We start from the raw sequence: 15,751 nt of genomic DNA, 5'->3' as shown, positions 1-15,751 counted from the left end.
AAAAATCAATGCGAATTTCCTTTAGATGCAACAATCCAAAATAACATCGAAAAAGACCTGGATGTAACCATTGCAGTGGATTCAGAAATCGTAGTCTGCACATTTCAGCATAACATTAAAAATGCGGCCAGCAACTACATGTGCGGCCTCAAAATTACCATTGTGCCTCAGGCGTCGTTTCAAGAAGTGCAAGTAACAATTTTGGTCCAACGTCCATTGAAAGTGGTGCCCAGTATACACTTTTTTAGGTACGAACAAGCATTAAGTGTGGTGTTTGCTCAAGCCTAATATATTTTAGCAATTTATGCGAAACCGCCCGGGTTTGCAGCCATGCGTTTCTAGATGAAGCGCAAGATGTGCCTTCTTTAATTGTAGAAGTCAAAGTTTCTGTGATCAATACTTTTGGAGTTCCTCGAGCTTTAACTCGGTTCACTCTGCTGCCCAGTAGCTTAATTTTAGAGGCTGCTGGTGCCGAAAAGGAGAATAAGCATAAAATCACTCTGACCACCGATCAACCTCCTAGGGCGTTAGCTAGTTTATTTGAAGGTGTTTTTTATCAAAAACTTCCCGAATTTGGACTAGATTGAAATTGTTTCAGAATACTGTGATAGTCAGGCATCGCCCAATGCCATAGGGTTTAAAGGGGCCTCTGGGAACAGAGCCACAATTCTCGTTGCAAAACATTCAGAGAAATACCGTTTGCAATCCGATACCGTAACCATGCTGCCCGTTTTGATCGAACTTCTTCTAGCTCGTTTAAAAAAGAACTGTGGGCCAGACTGCAAGGTTTTTTTCAGTTCACCTTTACCGGCCAGTGACATCTTCAATTACGCTAACGAGCACTTTATTGCAAAGAGTCGAGTGAAAGAATTACAGGTAAGTGCAAACACCACTAACGACTGGAAAAGCCTCAATTTTGCAGGATTTTTGCAGGAAAATTTGTGCCAGCTAACGGCTCAGTTTCGATTGATTCAAAAGCGCCTTATCGCCAAATATAGAGCTAAAAACCCGATCTCCTTAAAGCCTTTAGAGCTCTTGCTAGGAGACACTTACACAGATATATCGGAAATTACCGACAAATTGGAATGCGAGCTGGAGAATCTGGCGAAAGCTCAAAGCGATTTGGCTTGCGCCTTATATTTGGCAAAACAGTTGATCGATTTACTTCACGTTGATAAGGATTTGATGAGCATGATTAGTTCGCTGTTTTGCACCAATGTGAAGGATTTAGATATACAGGTAAAAAAGAGACTGCATATTTGCCTATTATGAAGTCTATATTATGTCCTCTATTTAGGCTTGGGAGGATGTTATGGATGCTTCGTTCTGCTATTTGCTCAGAACTCTGCTGGCTAAAACAGAAAAAGATCGGTTGAGAGCTCCACACACTAGTTTCGATGAAGTGAAAGATTTGGCGAAGTTTGAGAAGCATTTGGGGCAGGTTTTGGAAAGATTGCCAAAACAGCATGCACTGAAGGAAGATGATGATGTTTTTGATAAAGATGGTAAGTAAGGATTAAGGCAGTAACCAAACCACACGCAAAAAATTGGATTTTTCCCAGAGTCTCAGAAACCTGATTCTGACCAATCAGAAGAGGTAAAAGCTGGAAAACCAATTGGAAGTCAGTATGGAGAATTTAGTTCAAGGTTGCTTTCTGCAAGGAAAAGTCTTAGGATGCATAAACCCAACCAGGGTCAAAATAGTGCAGACCCAAATGAGCCTATCACATAATTTCTTGTAATTAATAGTTGATGTTTTAACCACTAATGGTGTGCGCATTTGGTTAATTAGAATTTATTACGGTCATTAGATATGCCTTTGTATTTTCCCGGTAGTTGGAAGCATTAACAGTAATGTTGGCTTTCATATGGCTGTTTTTTCAATTTAGTGATTTAATCAATTTATTTTTATTTTTTTTGAAAAATAAACTAGTTTTCAAAAACTATTTTTTTGTTCAAATCTGCTTTCCTTCCTTCACAAGAGATAAAAATGTAGGTAATCAAACAAAGTCTGCATCTTCGAGAGGAATTATTGAATGTGTTGATGATTCGCTATTTTAAATAATCACGATGTATTTTCTTCTCAATGTTCTTATCATGGAAACCGTTGTTTATTTTACAAAAGTTGAATTGTCTAATTCATTCAGAGAGTTAAAAAAATAAAATATAAAATACGTTTTTAATATGGTTAAACTTTGAAAGAGTTTTTTTGGAAATGTAGTAATATAGACTGTATCTGTGGCACATGAGAAATCAAGGAAAAAACGCATCATTAGAAAACTAATGTCGGTTTTTTATGTTGAAATTTTATATTGAATTAAGAAAGCACATTTAACAAGTTATATTTTTGCAGTCATTGTTTGAAACTAGTCGTGGAATAGAATTTTTTCCTGGTCTCAAAGACAAAAAAACCACACGAGTTTCAAGACCAAATTAAATTATTTTTTAATACAGTAAAAATATACCGTACAGTACTGAATGGAATCTGGGTCTGATCCAACATCTTGTTTTATGTTTGCACGTGTGTAGCTGCCGATCATCTTGTTTGTTTCTTTTTAACTTTCATTTTCCAAGAAAGTTTGGCTTTCGAGCGTATTCTTCTTATTGTTTCTTTCGCTCTGATGAATGACGCTTACTGTGCAATCCATGTGGCACAATAATTTTTTCCTGGTTTATTGCTAACGATTTGATTATTAATCATGTAAGCTCAACCTTGCTTGCCACCCTTTTTTCTACTGGATGAGCGATGCATTAATTGTCTTGGAATAGAACGGAGATGTGAAATCGCACAAATTGCATATTCGTGATGCTTCGGTATTTTCCTACGGTTGAATATTTCCATTTTTATAAAATTTAATCGCGAAACACCACGAAAGAGGTCAGTGGAGCACAAGAGCAGAGAAAAGCCAGATTGTATAGCAAGTTACCTTCTTTGGCCGAATCACGTGCATATTTGGTCATTAAATTGAATTTACAAACACCATTATTTCATGGAAAAGTGGGTTTAAAAATTTCGCTTTTCACGTGATTGTGTGTTTTCTGCTTTTGAGAATCTTTTGTTGTTTCGAAAAGTTTGCTAACATTTAATTTGTATTGTTGTTGAAATGTAAGAACTTTTTTGCAAATTATTTGCAAATTAAATAAACAATTTATTAATTTGCGGCTTAAAAAGAAGGAAAAGATAAAAACTTTCGTAATTAGCGAGATTAAATCCGCATTTGAAAAAACTGCAAACAACATTTTTTTCGTTGAAAGTGATCAAAATCAGTTGCGTTTGTTCAACGCTTCAATTTTAATTTACTAAGTCAGCGCTTGCCACATTAATCAACTGATGAGAAAATATAGTGAGCTTTCTAAAAGTCGGCATAATATCGCCAATACTTAGTACATAATTTTTCACATTTTCATACAAATTTTCAGTTCCTTTTAAAATTTGCAGCAATAAATCAGTATCTAATGGTTTCCAATTCCTGCTAGGTGATTGGAAAATAGACCCGTTGTAATACACAGTTGAAGGAAAAATTGTTGGTCATTAGATTACCATTAAAAACACGTTGAAATAGGAATATTGATTTTTTCAGCTGATTTGTTTTTATTCACAAATCACCGAATCTTGTCGGAAAAACAATGTAAATCCTTCAGGCATTTAAGTTAATTTCAGCCTCTGTTGGGCGTTCATGAATTATTCATTAAATGCTCTTAAATGTGATTCATTTGCTGAAAAGCGTTTAGGAGATAAAAATTCTACATAATCCACTTGTTAATGGCTATCCAAGTTTAATGTTGCATTTTTAAAGCCAATGATTAATTGACATCCTCAATGATAAGCAATCAAATTCCTGAGTGAAAAGTATTGAGAAAAAACGCAGGATTTCTATTGGACCCAAAAAACTCAACCATGCTTTCTTCTTCAGGTCAGGTTTTCAAATTGATGAAGTATCAGAGTCAAATAAACCTAACTGATTAAATCTGAGAGACGCTAAAACGAAACATGTTTTACAGATGGTTTGATGGTTATTTACATTTCAATTTCTAAAGAGAGTTGCTAAACGAAACCAGCAACACAGCATGAAATGTGACTTGAAATTATTGTATTTCTTTGGCCATTTGAATGCTGTGCTATTAATTACGTGTGTCCTAAATAGCTTTTACTGAGAAGATTTTAGTTAAATTATTATGGGGCATTTACGCATTACTGTCCAAAGAATTTTAAAATCTTGGTAATTGTTACAGTGTTAACTGGCGCCATAAAACATGGAAAAAAGCTATTTGAATCGCTTTCAGCTAAACTTTCTTCTTGTCCCCATAGATAATTCAATTGCGATTAATGAAGCTTGTACTTTTTTATGTACGCTTAAATCTCTTGAAAATAACATTTAACAAGAGTAGTAGTTTTGGAAAATGTTAGCTTTAAAACATTAATTACTAGAGATTTATTTTCTACATGCCGTGGTCAGTTCAAGACCTAAAAATAAAAAAAAAATACACTGTCCATACTCAAGTTGAGTATTCATCCAGTACAAGCAAAAAGGTAAGAAAATTTCCTGGATTTTTCTAAATTAAATTTTTAACAGTCAGTATTGATAACAGCTTCCGGCTCTTGAGGTATCTACATGTTCATTCTTAAGCCGATAAAAATGGACTTTCCCTTTTACTCCGCGGGTCAGGTCTGCATTTATGGCTTCGCGTTATGGATTATATAATACACTAATTTCTACGAGGGGATTGAAATAGTTGGATGTTGGTCAACAGTTTGTAGTGTAAAACTGCAACCTGTTTGCAGTGTAATTTATTGCTGCTTTCTGTCGGTTGCTCATGCTGATTTGCTTTATGTTTGTTTGCAGAAAGCAATTTAATTGAATCTGCTCTAATTTCAGTATTTAATTGTTTCGATTGTAAATTGCATTGCTGCAAAGAAATTATGTTGAAGTGAAACTAGATGTTCCGGGCAAAAGACATTTGAAAAAATCTATCTAGCGAAAGAATGTTTTCCCGCTCTCGCTCTGAGAATCATATTCTTAAATCGTCTTCTATAAAAATGTTGAATGCCACTTAAGTCATGTTAAAAATCCTTTCAAATGCTCTTTAATATTACTGTGGACTGGGGCTTTAAAAATAGTTCGAATAAAAGCTTGCAATCAGGTCGGAATTCTGTCTGGAATTCTTCAATTCCATTGGCATTAATAAACTTCAATAAAGCCCCCCCCGTATTTTTGGCACAAATCACTCCTGATGGTTTGTCGTAATGCTCTTTCTTGGTTGACTCCTTCCACCTTTCTTCTTTCATAACATTTCCTACGGTCGCTGGTTGGGTTTGCAAGCTTAGTGCACGCACGAGTGCAAAACCTTACCATTAGAAGCACTCAGTGTCGTACGTTTTGTCATTAACATGCACCACTCTTCTTAGCTGGCCTTAGAGCGACTCACTAAGACAGTATGTCACTTTTCCTCAAAGGCATTTTGTATGCTTGAAATTTTTGCCTTGTGCAAGTGCCCTGAATATTTTCGATTTTGTAAGACACTGATTTTGGTATGGTGGAAAGTGAAGAAAAAAACAACAATAGAAAGGAAATCAACATGTCAGCTAGTCAAAGTCTTTTGATCCGATTATGTATAGTCTTAGGGATGGTGGCGGCAGTGTTAACAGTTGTCTATTTCACTCCGATGCCAGGTAAGATTTTTTTTAAATTTGATCATTTGATTATTGATTTAACAGAGCAATGCGAATGATACAAAGAAACTTATTTAATTGCTAAAACCGTTCCGCATCAATCTATCATTTGACTTACTTGCTAACTCAATGTACTGTCCTTGCTTTCTCATTAAGGGAAAACTCAGTAAAATTGGCATGCACGTAAATATGTGCATGTTATGAAAAAATAATTCGCCCAATCACAGTTTGCGAAATGCGTTAAAATCACTTTTCATTATGTCCTAGTTATAAGTACTTATTAGTAATAAGTTTTCAAAGTTGCAAGAAAGCGGTGAAGAAATCAATTCTTGCTGATTAGCGCGCATTAATACATTATTCATACAATTTCCGACATTTTCTAATTATCCATTGAGTAAAAAATACTTGACTTCAATTAAATTTGCAGCATTCGCAAATCAGCCAATAGATTGTAGGCTTCTTAACTTATTACTGCTGATTTCATGTTTGTTTCAAGTATTGCATCTGTCTAGTGCACTTATCACCATTAAGTTGTTTGAGTGCTAATTAGAGGCCTGTCGTTCAACAATCTAACTAAAATTAACCCAAATAAGTGCAAACTGTAACGGAATATGTTATAAGGTACTGAAAGTGGCACTTTAGCTAAATAATCAGCTAATGCACACATTTCTTCGAAACTTTTGGCGTGCTGTATTTATTCATTATTTTCCCAATTTCGTCTTTGTACTTTTGATTTCCTTAGGGACTGTCCTCTGTTGCGTTCTACTATAGCAAATTTGACTTGAGATCATTTTGTATAAGATGTAACTTTTTACATTTATCAAAACTTTTCCTCAATTGTATTTAATTACTGGGCTTCTAGGACTTGCTTACTTACCTAACTTACAGTCTATTAATTGTCTATAAAGTCCTCAGATAAGAAAATGTGCCTGTGCTTTCGGATCATCCCATGTAAATAGCTTCATTATCAGAAAAATTACCACCAAAAATGGTATTGGCAGTTTTCTGAATGCATTTTTGCAAAAAATCAAATTTTCAAATTGAAATGAGTTTGCTCCAACTCAAGTGTCTAAACTGTTATATTTTGCTTTCTTTTACTTTTAGTTCATCATACAATTTACTAGCAATTTTGCATTATTTTTGAAGCAAACGGAACATGTTTTTCGTTCTAAGGCGTCAAGTTTGAACTTGTAAATCGCGTAGTAATTAAATTTTACAGCCTTCGACTTAAAATTATTTAAGATAATTGGATTTTGAAAAGGCTATTGCAAAAAAATTGCCACTTAAAGTACTGAAGCAATTTTTATTTTAATAGCTCTACTTTTACGAGTTTGTTTTATTGAAAATTCAGTGAAATTGGCATGCACGTAAATATGTGCATGTTACGAAAAAATAATTCGCTCAATTCGAGTTTGTGAAATGCGTTTAAATCACTTTTGATTATGTCCCAATGAACTTCTATGTAATGATTTTTAAAAGTTGCAAGAAAGCGATGAAGAAATCAGTTTTTGCTGATTAGCGCACAATTCATACAATTCCCGACGTTTTCTAATTATCAATTGAGTATCCAATTGACAAAAAATACTTTATTTCAATCAAATTTGCAGCATTCACAAATCAGCCAATAGATAAATCTTCTGAACTTTACAAATTACTGCTGATTTCGTGTTTTGTGCACTAGCGCGCTTATCGCCATTGAGGTGTTTGAGTGCTAATTAGAGGCCTGTCCTTCAACAATCTAACTAAAATTAACCCAAATAAGTGCAAACTGAAACGGAATATGTTATAAAGTTCTAATTTCCTTAGAGATTGTACTGTGGTGCGTTTTACTTTAGTAACTTGGACTTGAGATCATTTTGTTTAAGGTGTAACAGCTTAAAATGTTCAAAACTTTTCCTTAATTGTATTTAATTACTGGGCTAAGACTTAATCTTCTTCAGAGCTTTGTTTCTATTATGGCTCATTCTTTAATAATGCTTAAATTATTACTTGCCCGTTGTGGAAAAACTTTCTGTAAGCTTGTTTTAGTGTATAATTTTTATTTGTTTTGTTGTGTTTTTCGATTTTTTAGTATACCGTTTCTATTAGTTGCGCCTGATTCTTCCCGCTCACTAAGCTTTCTGTGTTACTCCAGACACTTGTGAATTATTTCTCGAGTTAGTCCCGAAATATTAAAATAGCTAAAAATCGAGGACTTCCGGACAAAATCGTATATAATTTTCTTTACAGTGATTGTATATTATTCTATTTAATTACATTCACATGTTCTGAACGAGCGGATTAAAGTGGATTCAGTTTTTCGCGTTTTCAGTAAAAAGAACTGCAATTCTTAGTTTTGGTTACAGTGCTTCAACTAGATTTTTGCACCGGATATGTAAAAAACATCAGCATCCAGGTTGAGGTACGCTTTGGAATATGAAACATATGAAGATTTAAGACAAGTTTTCAAAACGCCGGCGGTCCTGAAACGAGTTTTTTAAATTCCAAAACAAGTCAGATTAAGGCTCTAATAATTTACGATTAACTATTACCGACTGGATATTAGAACTTTTTTTTATGTAAATCGACCGAAGCATTTTTTGAAAAATGGGTGTGTTTATGTTTTGTTTTCGATTTGACTTCTGGGTTTTTATTGTAGTTTTGGCCCCATTTTGCCAGATGGTACTTGACTATGCATATATTTTTTTAAATCAATGATAAGAGAAATTCACATTTTGAATAGGAAATTTATTGTTGAAATTGAAAAATATTTTGTTTAAAATCTATATTGTTGAGTTTAGATACAAGAAGAAATATTAATTGCCCTGCGATTATTACTAACTTACCTAACTTATAGTCTATGGCCTGTCTATTGTCTAATGTGCCCCTTCTTTCGGATCATCCCATGCAAATAGCTTCATTATCAGAAAAATTACCACATTACCACCATGGCCATGTATTAGCCATTTTCTGAATGCGTTTTAGCAACTTTGTTCCAGCTCAAGGTCTAAACTGTTATATGTTGCTTTGTTTTAGTTCATCATCCAATTTCCCAGTAATTTTGCATTATTTTTTAAGCAAACGGAACGTGTTTTTCGTTCTAAGGCGTCAAGTTTGAACTTGTAAATCGCGTAGTAATTGAATTTTATAGCCTTCGACTTACAATTCTTTAAGTTAATCGGATTTTGTAAAGGCTTACAAATTGCCACTTAAAGTACTGAAGCAATTTTTACTTTATTACTTCTACTTTTGCTAGTTTTTTTTTATTGAAAACTGTTTGGCCCCGTTTGCACATTTCAATTTTTCAGTTTCAGTTAATCTCGGAATTTTTCCCCGCCGAAAGGCAAGCATTTATCCATTTCGACTCAACTCTTTTTCATTTCAATAATGCTTTCAGTTCCCAGAATTCTGGAAAGTATCAAATAGCTTTGAAGAGTTTTACTACTCTTAATTGCCTTTTTTAAAAGAAATATTAATCCAGCTAATAATTTAGTATCCAAACAATGTATATTAAGATTTCAGGTCAGTTCGGTCATGCACATTCAATATTTAAGTACTCAAACAATATCTAGATCAACAGAGCCTTGAAGATAAACCATTTTATTTGATTTCAAAGCTGCTAATGGCGACGCCGAGTATTCAAACATACTAAAATGTGAAATTTTCTGCGAAGACATCGTGTTACGGTGCAATAATTCGTGTTATATCACTGTCCAAATACTGTACTTTTCTTTCCCATTAAGAATCGCCGATTACACAAGTTTTCGACGTTGCCTTCGACTTTACAAGCTGTTACATATACTGAATGTTAACCGAACACATTAATTTCGATGTTTTATGCAATAGCTAATGAATTGGCTGAAGAGTATAGGAAATGGATTTTTTTAAATAATAGATTCCGCTTTTTCACTAATTTACAGACACTCCTTTGTTGGTCGTAATTGGCTGATAAGTACTAAGAACAATATTGATTTTCCTTTTTTCTGCATGTTTTAGTAAGCGTGAGATTTGTTGCTCAGAGAAATGTACACTCCCAGATGAAACTCTTACATAACTAGAAGAAAGCAATGTTCCAGCTCCTGAATGTGATTAATGGAAAACTTATGTTTTGATTTGCAAGCCTTCACTTTCTATAAATCGAAATACCGTTCCAAAAAGCCCCAATTGCCCACACTTATCTATGTATGCATTCAACCCAGTGAAAAATTTCACTTGAACAATCATCTGTCCACAATGATGACCTTTACAAGTATCAATTTAATTCGATGAATAAATAAATGTTGCTTTAGGTAAAAGTTATTTCCAATGTGCTACATTGATACATCTCCAACCCAAGATACACCTCTTGCGGATGACAAGTACCGTTTCTCTTCAGCCAACTTTCTCTCGGAAATAAAGGCCATTTGTTTATTTGTGCTTATTTACATCTTCAATCGGCTTTAGCCATGATTGTAAATATACTTGACTTTGTCCTTAATTAAAAGCTGCGGCGACAGTCCGTGTGCATTCTCATTACTTTCTGAAATACCTATTATTATTAATTAATACAAAAAAACTGTACCTTATTGTCTGCATATGAATACATGTAATTAAGCCTCAGGGCATAATCTGACATATAAACCTAACTAGAAATGGGACTAGATTTCTTAGGCCGGGTTTTTGCTAATCCTTGCTCTAGTGGCATATTTCGTTAGAGCTCTCTACTCTTAGTTAAACATCCACTGAGTTGCGCTTTGTTTCAGATCAAAACTTTAAAAGCTGTGATAGGCCCTGCCATGAATTAGACTGGCCAATGATATGTAGGATTAAGCTTAACATCGAAATGTATCATACTGATAATCAGTAAGTAGCGTGCTTATTAATATTTTTAACAGGCACTTTCCTATGAAACATGCTGAAGACCGTTTGATAATTTTCCAGTATTTGTCAAGACTGTCGCAGAAATTCTTCGCATCCCCTTTCCAGTTGCAACAACATCTTTTGCCAAATGACTGAAGCCAGTAATCCCAGAACAATCATTACTGCAAACAGGCAAATTCCTGGACCGCCGATTCAAGTTTGCCAGAATGATATTCTGATTGTGGATGTGATTAATCGGGTTCCTGGAAAAAGCGTCACTTTGCATTGGAGAGGGCAACCAAACCATGAAGCTCCTTTTATGGACGGCGTCCCGATGGTTCGTATGAATTAATTAAATTCATGTTTATTAATTTTATAACTAATTTCGCAGGATTCTTTGATAGTTAGAAACGTTCTAAATTTACTCCTAAATTTTCCTTATCAAAAGTTCTTAATGGAGAACAGAGCGTCATTTAGATTCTCAGACTCAGACTAGATTCTGTATTTAAGCAACTTCCATCATTTTCGTGGACTTAGTGGTTGTTTTATAAATATAATTTAAGAATTTTATATACCAGATCAGGAATACGATCTCTGCTTTTAAGGTCAACGGCGGAAACGCTAACTGAAAACATAAGTAAAGTTTTCAACTCGGTTGTCTGAAGCGGGATAATGAAAGTCTGCAAATATGAGGGATCTAGAATTGTTTTTAGATGGAAATGAATCAATGCAAGCAATTTATTATCTTTTGTCTACCACAACTTTTCGGTTCAAATTTTGCAAAGTAAACATGATTACAATTGGTTTTGATTTCATTATCTTTACATTTATTTATTTAAACTTGCAATTTATTAGTTTTACTACAATTTCTACGTACAACTTTTTCAATTTACTATATGATTATAACGTTTTTTTTTTCATTATCGTTGTCTTTTTTTGTTTAAAATTGTGTTCTAAGTTGAATTTGTACAGAAGTTTTAATACATTTTGCGCAAAAAGTGTTTTCCTCATTTTGGGATCCCAAATTTCAGTTGAAATAAAAAAAAAAACACATTTTTTTAATCGTATTTACATTTAAGTTAAACAACCGCTGATCAGATTAGCAGATAATCTACTACAACAGTTGCTACCATATGTACACTGATCAAATACTGCGCAAATTCATAAATAATGAATAACTTTATTGCTTTCGTTATTTACGAGTCTAAAGACAGCTTAGAAAATTATGAGTTATGACTTGTTTAGTAGAAATGTGTATTCATTGTTCATGTGTTGGGTAAAATAACGAATTTATTCACATATCTTCGGTTTACCGTGCTAATTGCTTGCATACACAACTAAATGTTAGTTCCTTTGTTGGGTCTTCAGCACAGAAAGTTTGACTTCATATTTCGCAAAATCTACCAATTTTTGCAACGTTTAGAAACGTTCTTTCAGCAAATTTGCCTAAAGCAAACAATTTTTAAAGCCATTTTACAGCAGAAGATCAATAGAGCAGCTAAAAAGTTTTTAATAGATGTTTAACAACCGACTTTCAATTTTGTTCCTTGTGTGACAAATATGCGGTCAAAGTGGTGAATCGAAAAACAATGGAGCTCCAAGAATTATCTATTAATATCAAATGCGGCAGTTTTTCTCCCAATAATTCGATTAACGCCTTCTGTCGAGGTCTCCTGATTTCGATTCTTTCACCTCACAAATTATCTACTGATAAATTCCAGCTGATTCAAGAGTGGAATGCAAAAATCACTTGCCGAAAATTCACAATTTCCTATTAAAATAGCCCTGAAATTTCCAGGCGATTTTACTGTTCTTTAAAATTGTGTACTTGCACATGGTTGGTCCAGGGTAAAATGGTAATAAATGAGGTGATTTATCAACTACTTAAATTCGGGGCAAAAACTAGACTCAAAGAGTTCAAAATTAATGAGAATGGAAGAATTAAAAAAGTAACTTTGGTGCTCGAAAAGTTCGACACAACTTCGAGATTTATTTGAGTCTAGTACATTTTTTCCAAGAAAGCGATAACAATGTAAATTACGCAAACTAGGAGCTCGCTTTGGGACCGCTTAAGCAGGGAAATTTGATACGGTTTACGTGCGTGTTTTTTGGAAATTTTTCAATTTAATCGTCCTGATTTTACCTCTAGCCAAATTAAAAATAAACTTTTCCAGGTCACTCAATGCCCCATTCCCAGTTACACCACGTTTCAATACAAGTTTAGAGCATCGAAGCCTGGAACGCACTTTTATCACGCCTACATGGATGCTGATCGGTCTAATGGCCTTTTCGGGGCCTTAATTGTGCGGAAATCTGATCGAACTGAGCCTAGCAAAAAAATGTACGATGTGGATTCGAAAGATCACTATATTTTGATCTCTGAATGGTCTGGTAAGGAAATTTTCCGTCCCCTGCAAATTCTAAGGGCTTGTTAAGCCAACATGAGTGACTCCAGTAAAAATTCACATGTTTTTTTTTAACTGGAAGTGGAAATTATGTTGAAAATGCTTCCCAGAGCAAAAGTACTGCTACTCAATAATACAAATAAATTTAATAAATTGGCAGCGTCTGAAATGTAATTAAAAACTGAAGCATTTGACTTTGATAAATTGACATTGGAAAAATTACTGGCAGTTAAGCACGTTGAGCGCGTTAGTCATAGAAAATATAAAAGATCATTTAAACTGGTATTAATCGAACTTGATCTAGCACAATATTTCATTTATGATCTGTATAATTAGCTGAGATAATTTTGCTCAATCAATATACCTGTAATCGGATGAAGATTTCTGAAAGTGTTCCATCTTGAACCATTGGATTTTCGTAGGTGATTTCAGCCATCCTTCGCCAACAGATAGGGACCTATCAAAAGCCCTGCTGGTCAACGGTAAAGCGCCAAGCGAAAGAGGATCAAGCTTGACAATGTTTAATGTTAAACCTGGCAGAAGACACCGCTTCAGAGTGGCCTACACTAGCGGCTTATCTGGATGTCCCGTCAATTTAACGGTTGACAATCATTTACTGAAAATAATTGAACTGGATGGAAATCCGACTAACCCTCACGAAGTCAGCTCTATTCGCATCTCCAAGGGAGAACGAATAGATTTTATCTTGAAAGCTAGCCAAGAAATCGGCGCGTATTATTTGAGTGTTAAGTACGAGCCTTGCCAAGTTATAATTTTGAGAACTGAAACTCCATTTGAAAATTCGCAACGAAATGATAACTTCGACACGTTTTTCATTTCGGATGTTTCAGATCCAGTTGTGAAAGCAGCGATTTGCATGGATTAGCCGTGATCAACTACGAAGGTCGCCCAAAAGGGACTGAGAAAAAAGGAGGAAAAATCGCAAACGATGGAGGTGAAAAGAATACTAAATTGAAGAGGCATTTCGACACATCCCTTTGCCGAACCGAATCTGGCAAAGTTTGTTTGGGTGATGTTAAATCGTTGGATAAAATGCCGAAAGAGCTGCGAAAAGAGACGGTTGATCGAAACATCTTTTTGGCGATTGATTACAAGTATGGAGAACGGGAAACAGATTACGGTAGGCTGGTTTATAAATCGTTAAGAATGCGGGCACGATGAAACGTTTGAAACATGAAAATGTTTTATTTTTTTGCCAATACGCTTCAATCTTAAGGTCGATGCCGTTGACCAGTCAATATTTGCATTTGAAAGGTTAATTAAACACGTATCAGTATAAATATCGTGTGAATATGAAAATGTAATCAAACTTGTGATAGTCGAAAATAAATTTTTCCATTAGTAGAAAACGGCATCAGAACAAGTCAAAATTCATATGTTGCTTGCAAGCTCAGCTAAATAACTGAAAGTCCATGAACAGGAGAGGGAAATTTAACTGATGCTAGTTATATAAGAAACTTTCGGCTCGAATTTTTTGTTGCTCTGAAACCAGCTAAGATATTAAGCAGTTTGGGTATTATTTATTAATCTGCTGTTCATCACTAAAAGCTGAAACAGATTTTGATCCAACTCTTTACTCCAACTCGCCACATGATCGACGACAGGTTTTTACGTAAAGGAAGCAAACACATAAATTGATATTTTCATTCAGGCTCAAACCATCGGATGAAATAACTCAAACCGTCCTCATAATACCATTGAATGCTCCGTCTACTTTCAGAACAGTATGCGGATCTTCGGAAGAAAATTTACCGAATCAATAACTTGACGTTCAGTTATCCGGCTTCTCCCCTGCTCACTCAACCGATGGATGTTCCATCAAATTTGATTTGTAACGAATTATCCATTCCGGAAAAATGCCAGAAAAGGAATATTTGCGAATGTGTCCATTTGGAAGCTGTCGACCTTGGAACATCGGTGGAAATAATGATAGTTGAACAAGGTGCGGGTAGAAAAATCATTGTCTTAGTATAAAAATATTGATCTTTGCCTATTGAAAATCCCACTCAGGTGGTGATGATGAACATATTCTGCATTTCCACGGGAACCATTTCTACATTGTCGGATCTCGACAGTTTGAGCGTCCGATGAGCAGAAAAGAAATTCGAGAACTGGATCAGGCTGGCAGTTTGCTGAAGAGAAATCTGAATAATCCAGTTTTAAAAGACACCATTCGCATCCCGAGATTTGGTGTAGTCATTCTAAGGTTTCTTGCAAAAAACCCAGGTAACATTCAAATAAATAGTGTCTATAAGAGATTTAATTAACAACATCCTTTCAGGCATTTGGATGCTAAGAGATGAAAATTCCCATGGATGGAGCAAAGGTCTCGACCTGGCTATAGAAGTGGGAGAAAGACATCAGATGGTTTCAACACCGTCCAATTTTCCCACCTGTGGGGACTATATAGGACCCGAGTTTTTCCTGCTTTAATTACCGGAAGGCTTGAACACGGAAGTGTACATAATACTTTAGTTAGAATGTTTAGATAAAGACTGATTCTAAATTTTTAACCACGAAATGAGTGTCTACTTGCCATGGAAAAATACTCTAACGTTATGCAATTTTTAAACAGCGTTCTAATGAATGTTTGGAAAATTACGTGCAAATAAGACCGACGGCTTCTGCCATGATAGCTGTATATAATTAGGCATCAAGTTTGTTCAAGTGATGGACTTTTATGGAGGATTTATGTATATAGAAATGTTAAAAACGTCTCAGCCAGACGACAATAGTTATTTTATTTATTACTGTCCTGTCAGCCTCAAAGGTTTATTTTGTTATTAAAATAGATTTTGTCGAAAATGCTTCTGTTTTGTCATTTTTGTTTTGAGAT

General features: G+C 34.7%; 2 protein-coding genes across 2 annotated transcripts; both read left to right on the top strand.

Moving 5' to 3' along the window:
* Positions 1 to 21: 21 nt before the first annotated feature.
* LOC125505729 (protein PTHB1-like) lies at positions 22 to 1,810 on the top strand. Its single transcript, XM_048670055.1, has 6 exons — positions 22 to 248; positions 299 to 546; positions 599 to 876; positions 934 to 1,239; positions 1,298 to 1,505; positions 1,563 to 1,810. Exons 1-6 carry the CDS (start codon positions 139 to 141, stop codon positions 1,730 to 1,732), a joined length of 1,320 nt encoding a protein of 439 aa, XP_048526012.1. The 5' UTR covers positions 22 to 138; the 3' UTR covers positions 1,733 to 1,810.
* Positions 1,811 to 5,310: 3,500 nt separating this feature from the next.
* Positions 5,311 to 15,673, top strand: LOC125505728 (L-ascorbate oxidase-like). The gene is made up of 9 exons (XM_048670054.1): positions 5,311 to 5,671; positions 10,393 to 10,492; positions 10,571 to 10,826; positions 12,664 to 12,880; positions 13,317 to 13,644; positions 13,746 to 14,035; positions 14,636 to 14,857; positions 14,926 to 15,141; positions 15,197 to 15,673. The coding sequence occupies exons 1-9, from the start codon at positions 5,533 to 5,535 to the stop codon at positions 15,346 to 15,348; spliced, it is 1,920 nt and encodes a 639-aa protein (XP_048526011.1). The 5' UTR covers positions 5,311 to 5,532; the 3' UTR covers positions 15,349 to 15,673.
* The last annotated feature ends 78 nt before the right edge of the window (positions 15,674 to 15,751 follow it).

This window comes from Dendroctonus ponderosae, unplaced genomic scaffold, assembly GCF_020466585.1.
Source record: "Dendroctonus ponderosae isolate FM_Combo_2020 unplaced genomic scaffold, Dpon_F_20191213v2 Dpon_F_20191213_97, whole genome shotgun sequence".
NCBI lineage: Eukaryota > Metazoa > Arthropoda > Insecta > Coleoptera > Curculionidae > Dendroctonus > Dendroctonus ponderosae.
The sequence above is the reverse complement of the archived record's forward strand: the minus strand, read 5'-3'. Positions and strand labels throughout refer to the sequence as shown.

Coding starts and splice junctions, on each gene's coding strand:
- LOC125505729 (XM_048670055.1), top strand. CDS start 139: ATGTGCGGCCTCAAAATTACCATTGTGCCTCAGGCGTCGTTTCAAGAA. Junction 547..598: donor GTTAGCTAGTTTATTTGAAG/GTGTTTTTTATC, acceptor AAATTGTTTCAG/AATACTGTGATAGTCAGGCA. Junction 1,240..1,297: donor TGAAGGATTTAGATATACAG/GTAAAAAAGAGA, acceptor TCCTCTATTTAG/GCTTGGGAGGATGTTATGGA.
- LOC125505728 (XM_048670054.1), top strand. CDS start 5,533: ATGGTGGAAAGTGAAGAAAAAAACAACAATAGAAAGGAAATCAACATG. Junction 10,493..10,570: donor ATGTATCATACTGATAATCA/GTAAGTAGCGTG, acceptor ATAATTTTCCAG/TATTTGTCAAGACTGTCGCA. Junction 14,858..14,925: donor AATAATGATAGTTGAACAAG/GTGCGGGTAGAA, acceptor AATCCCACTCAG/GTGGTGATGATGAACATATT.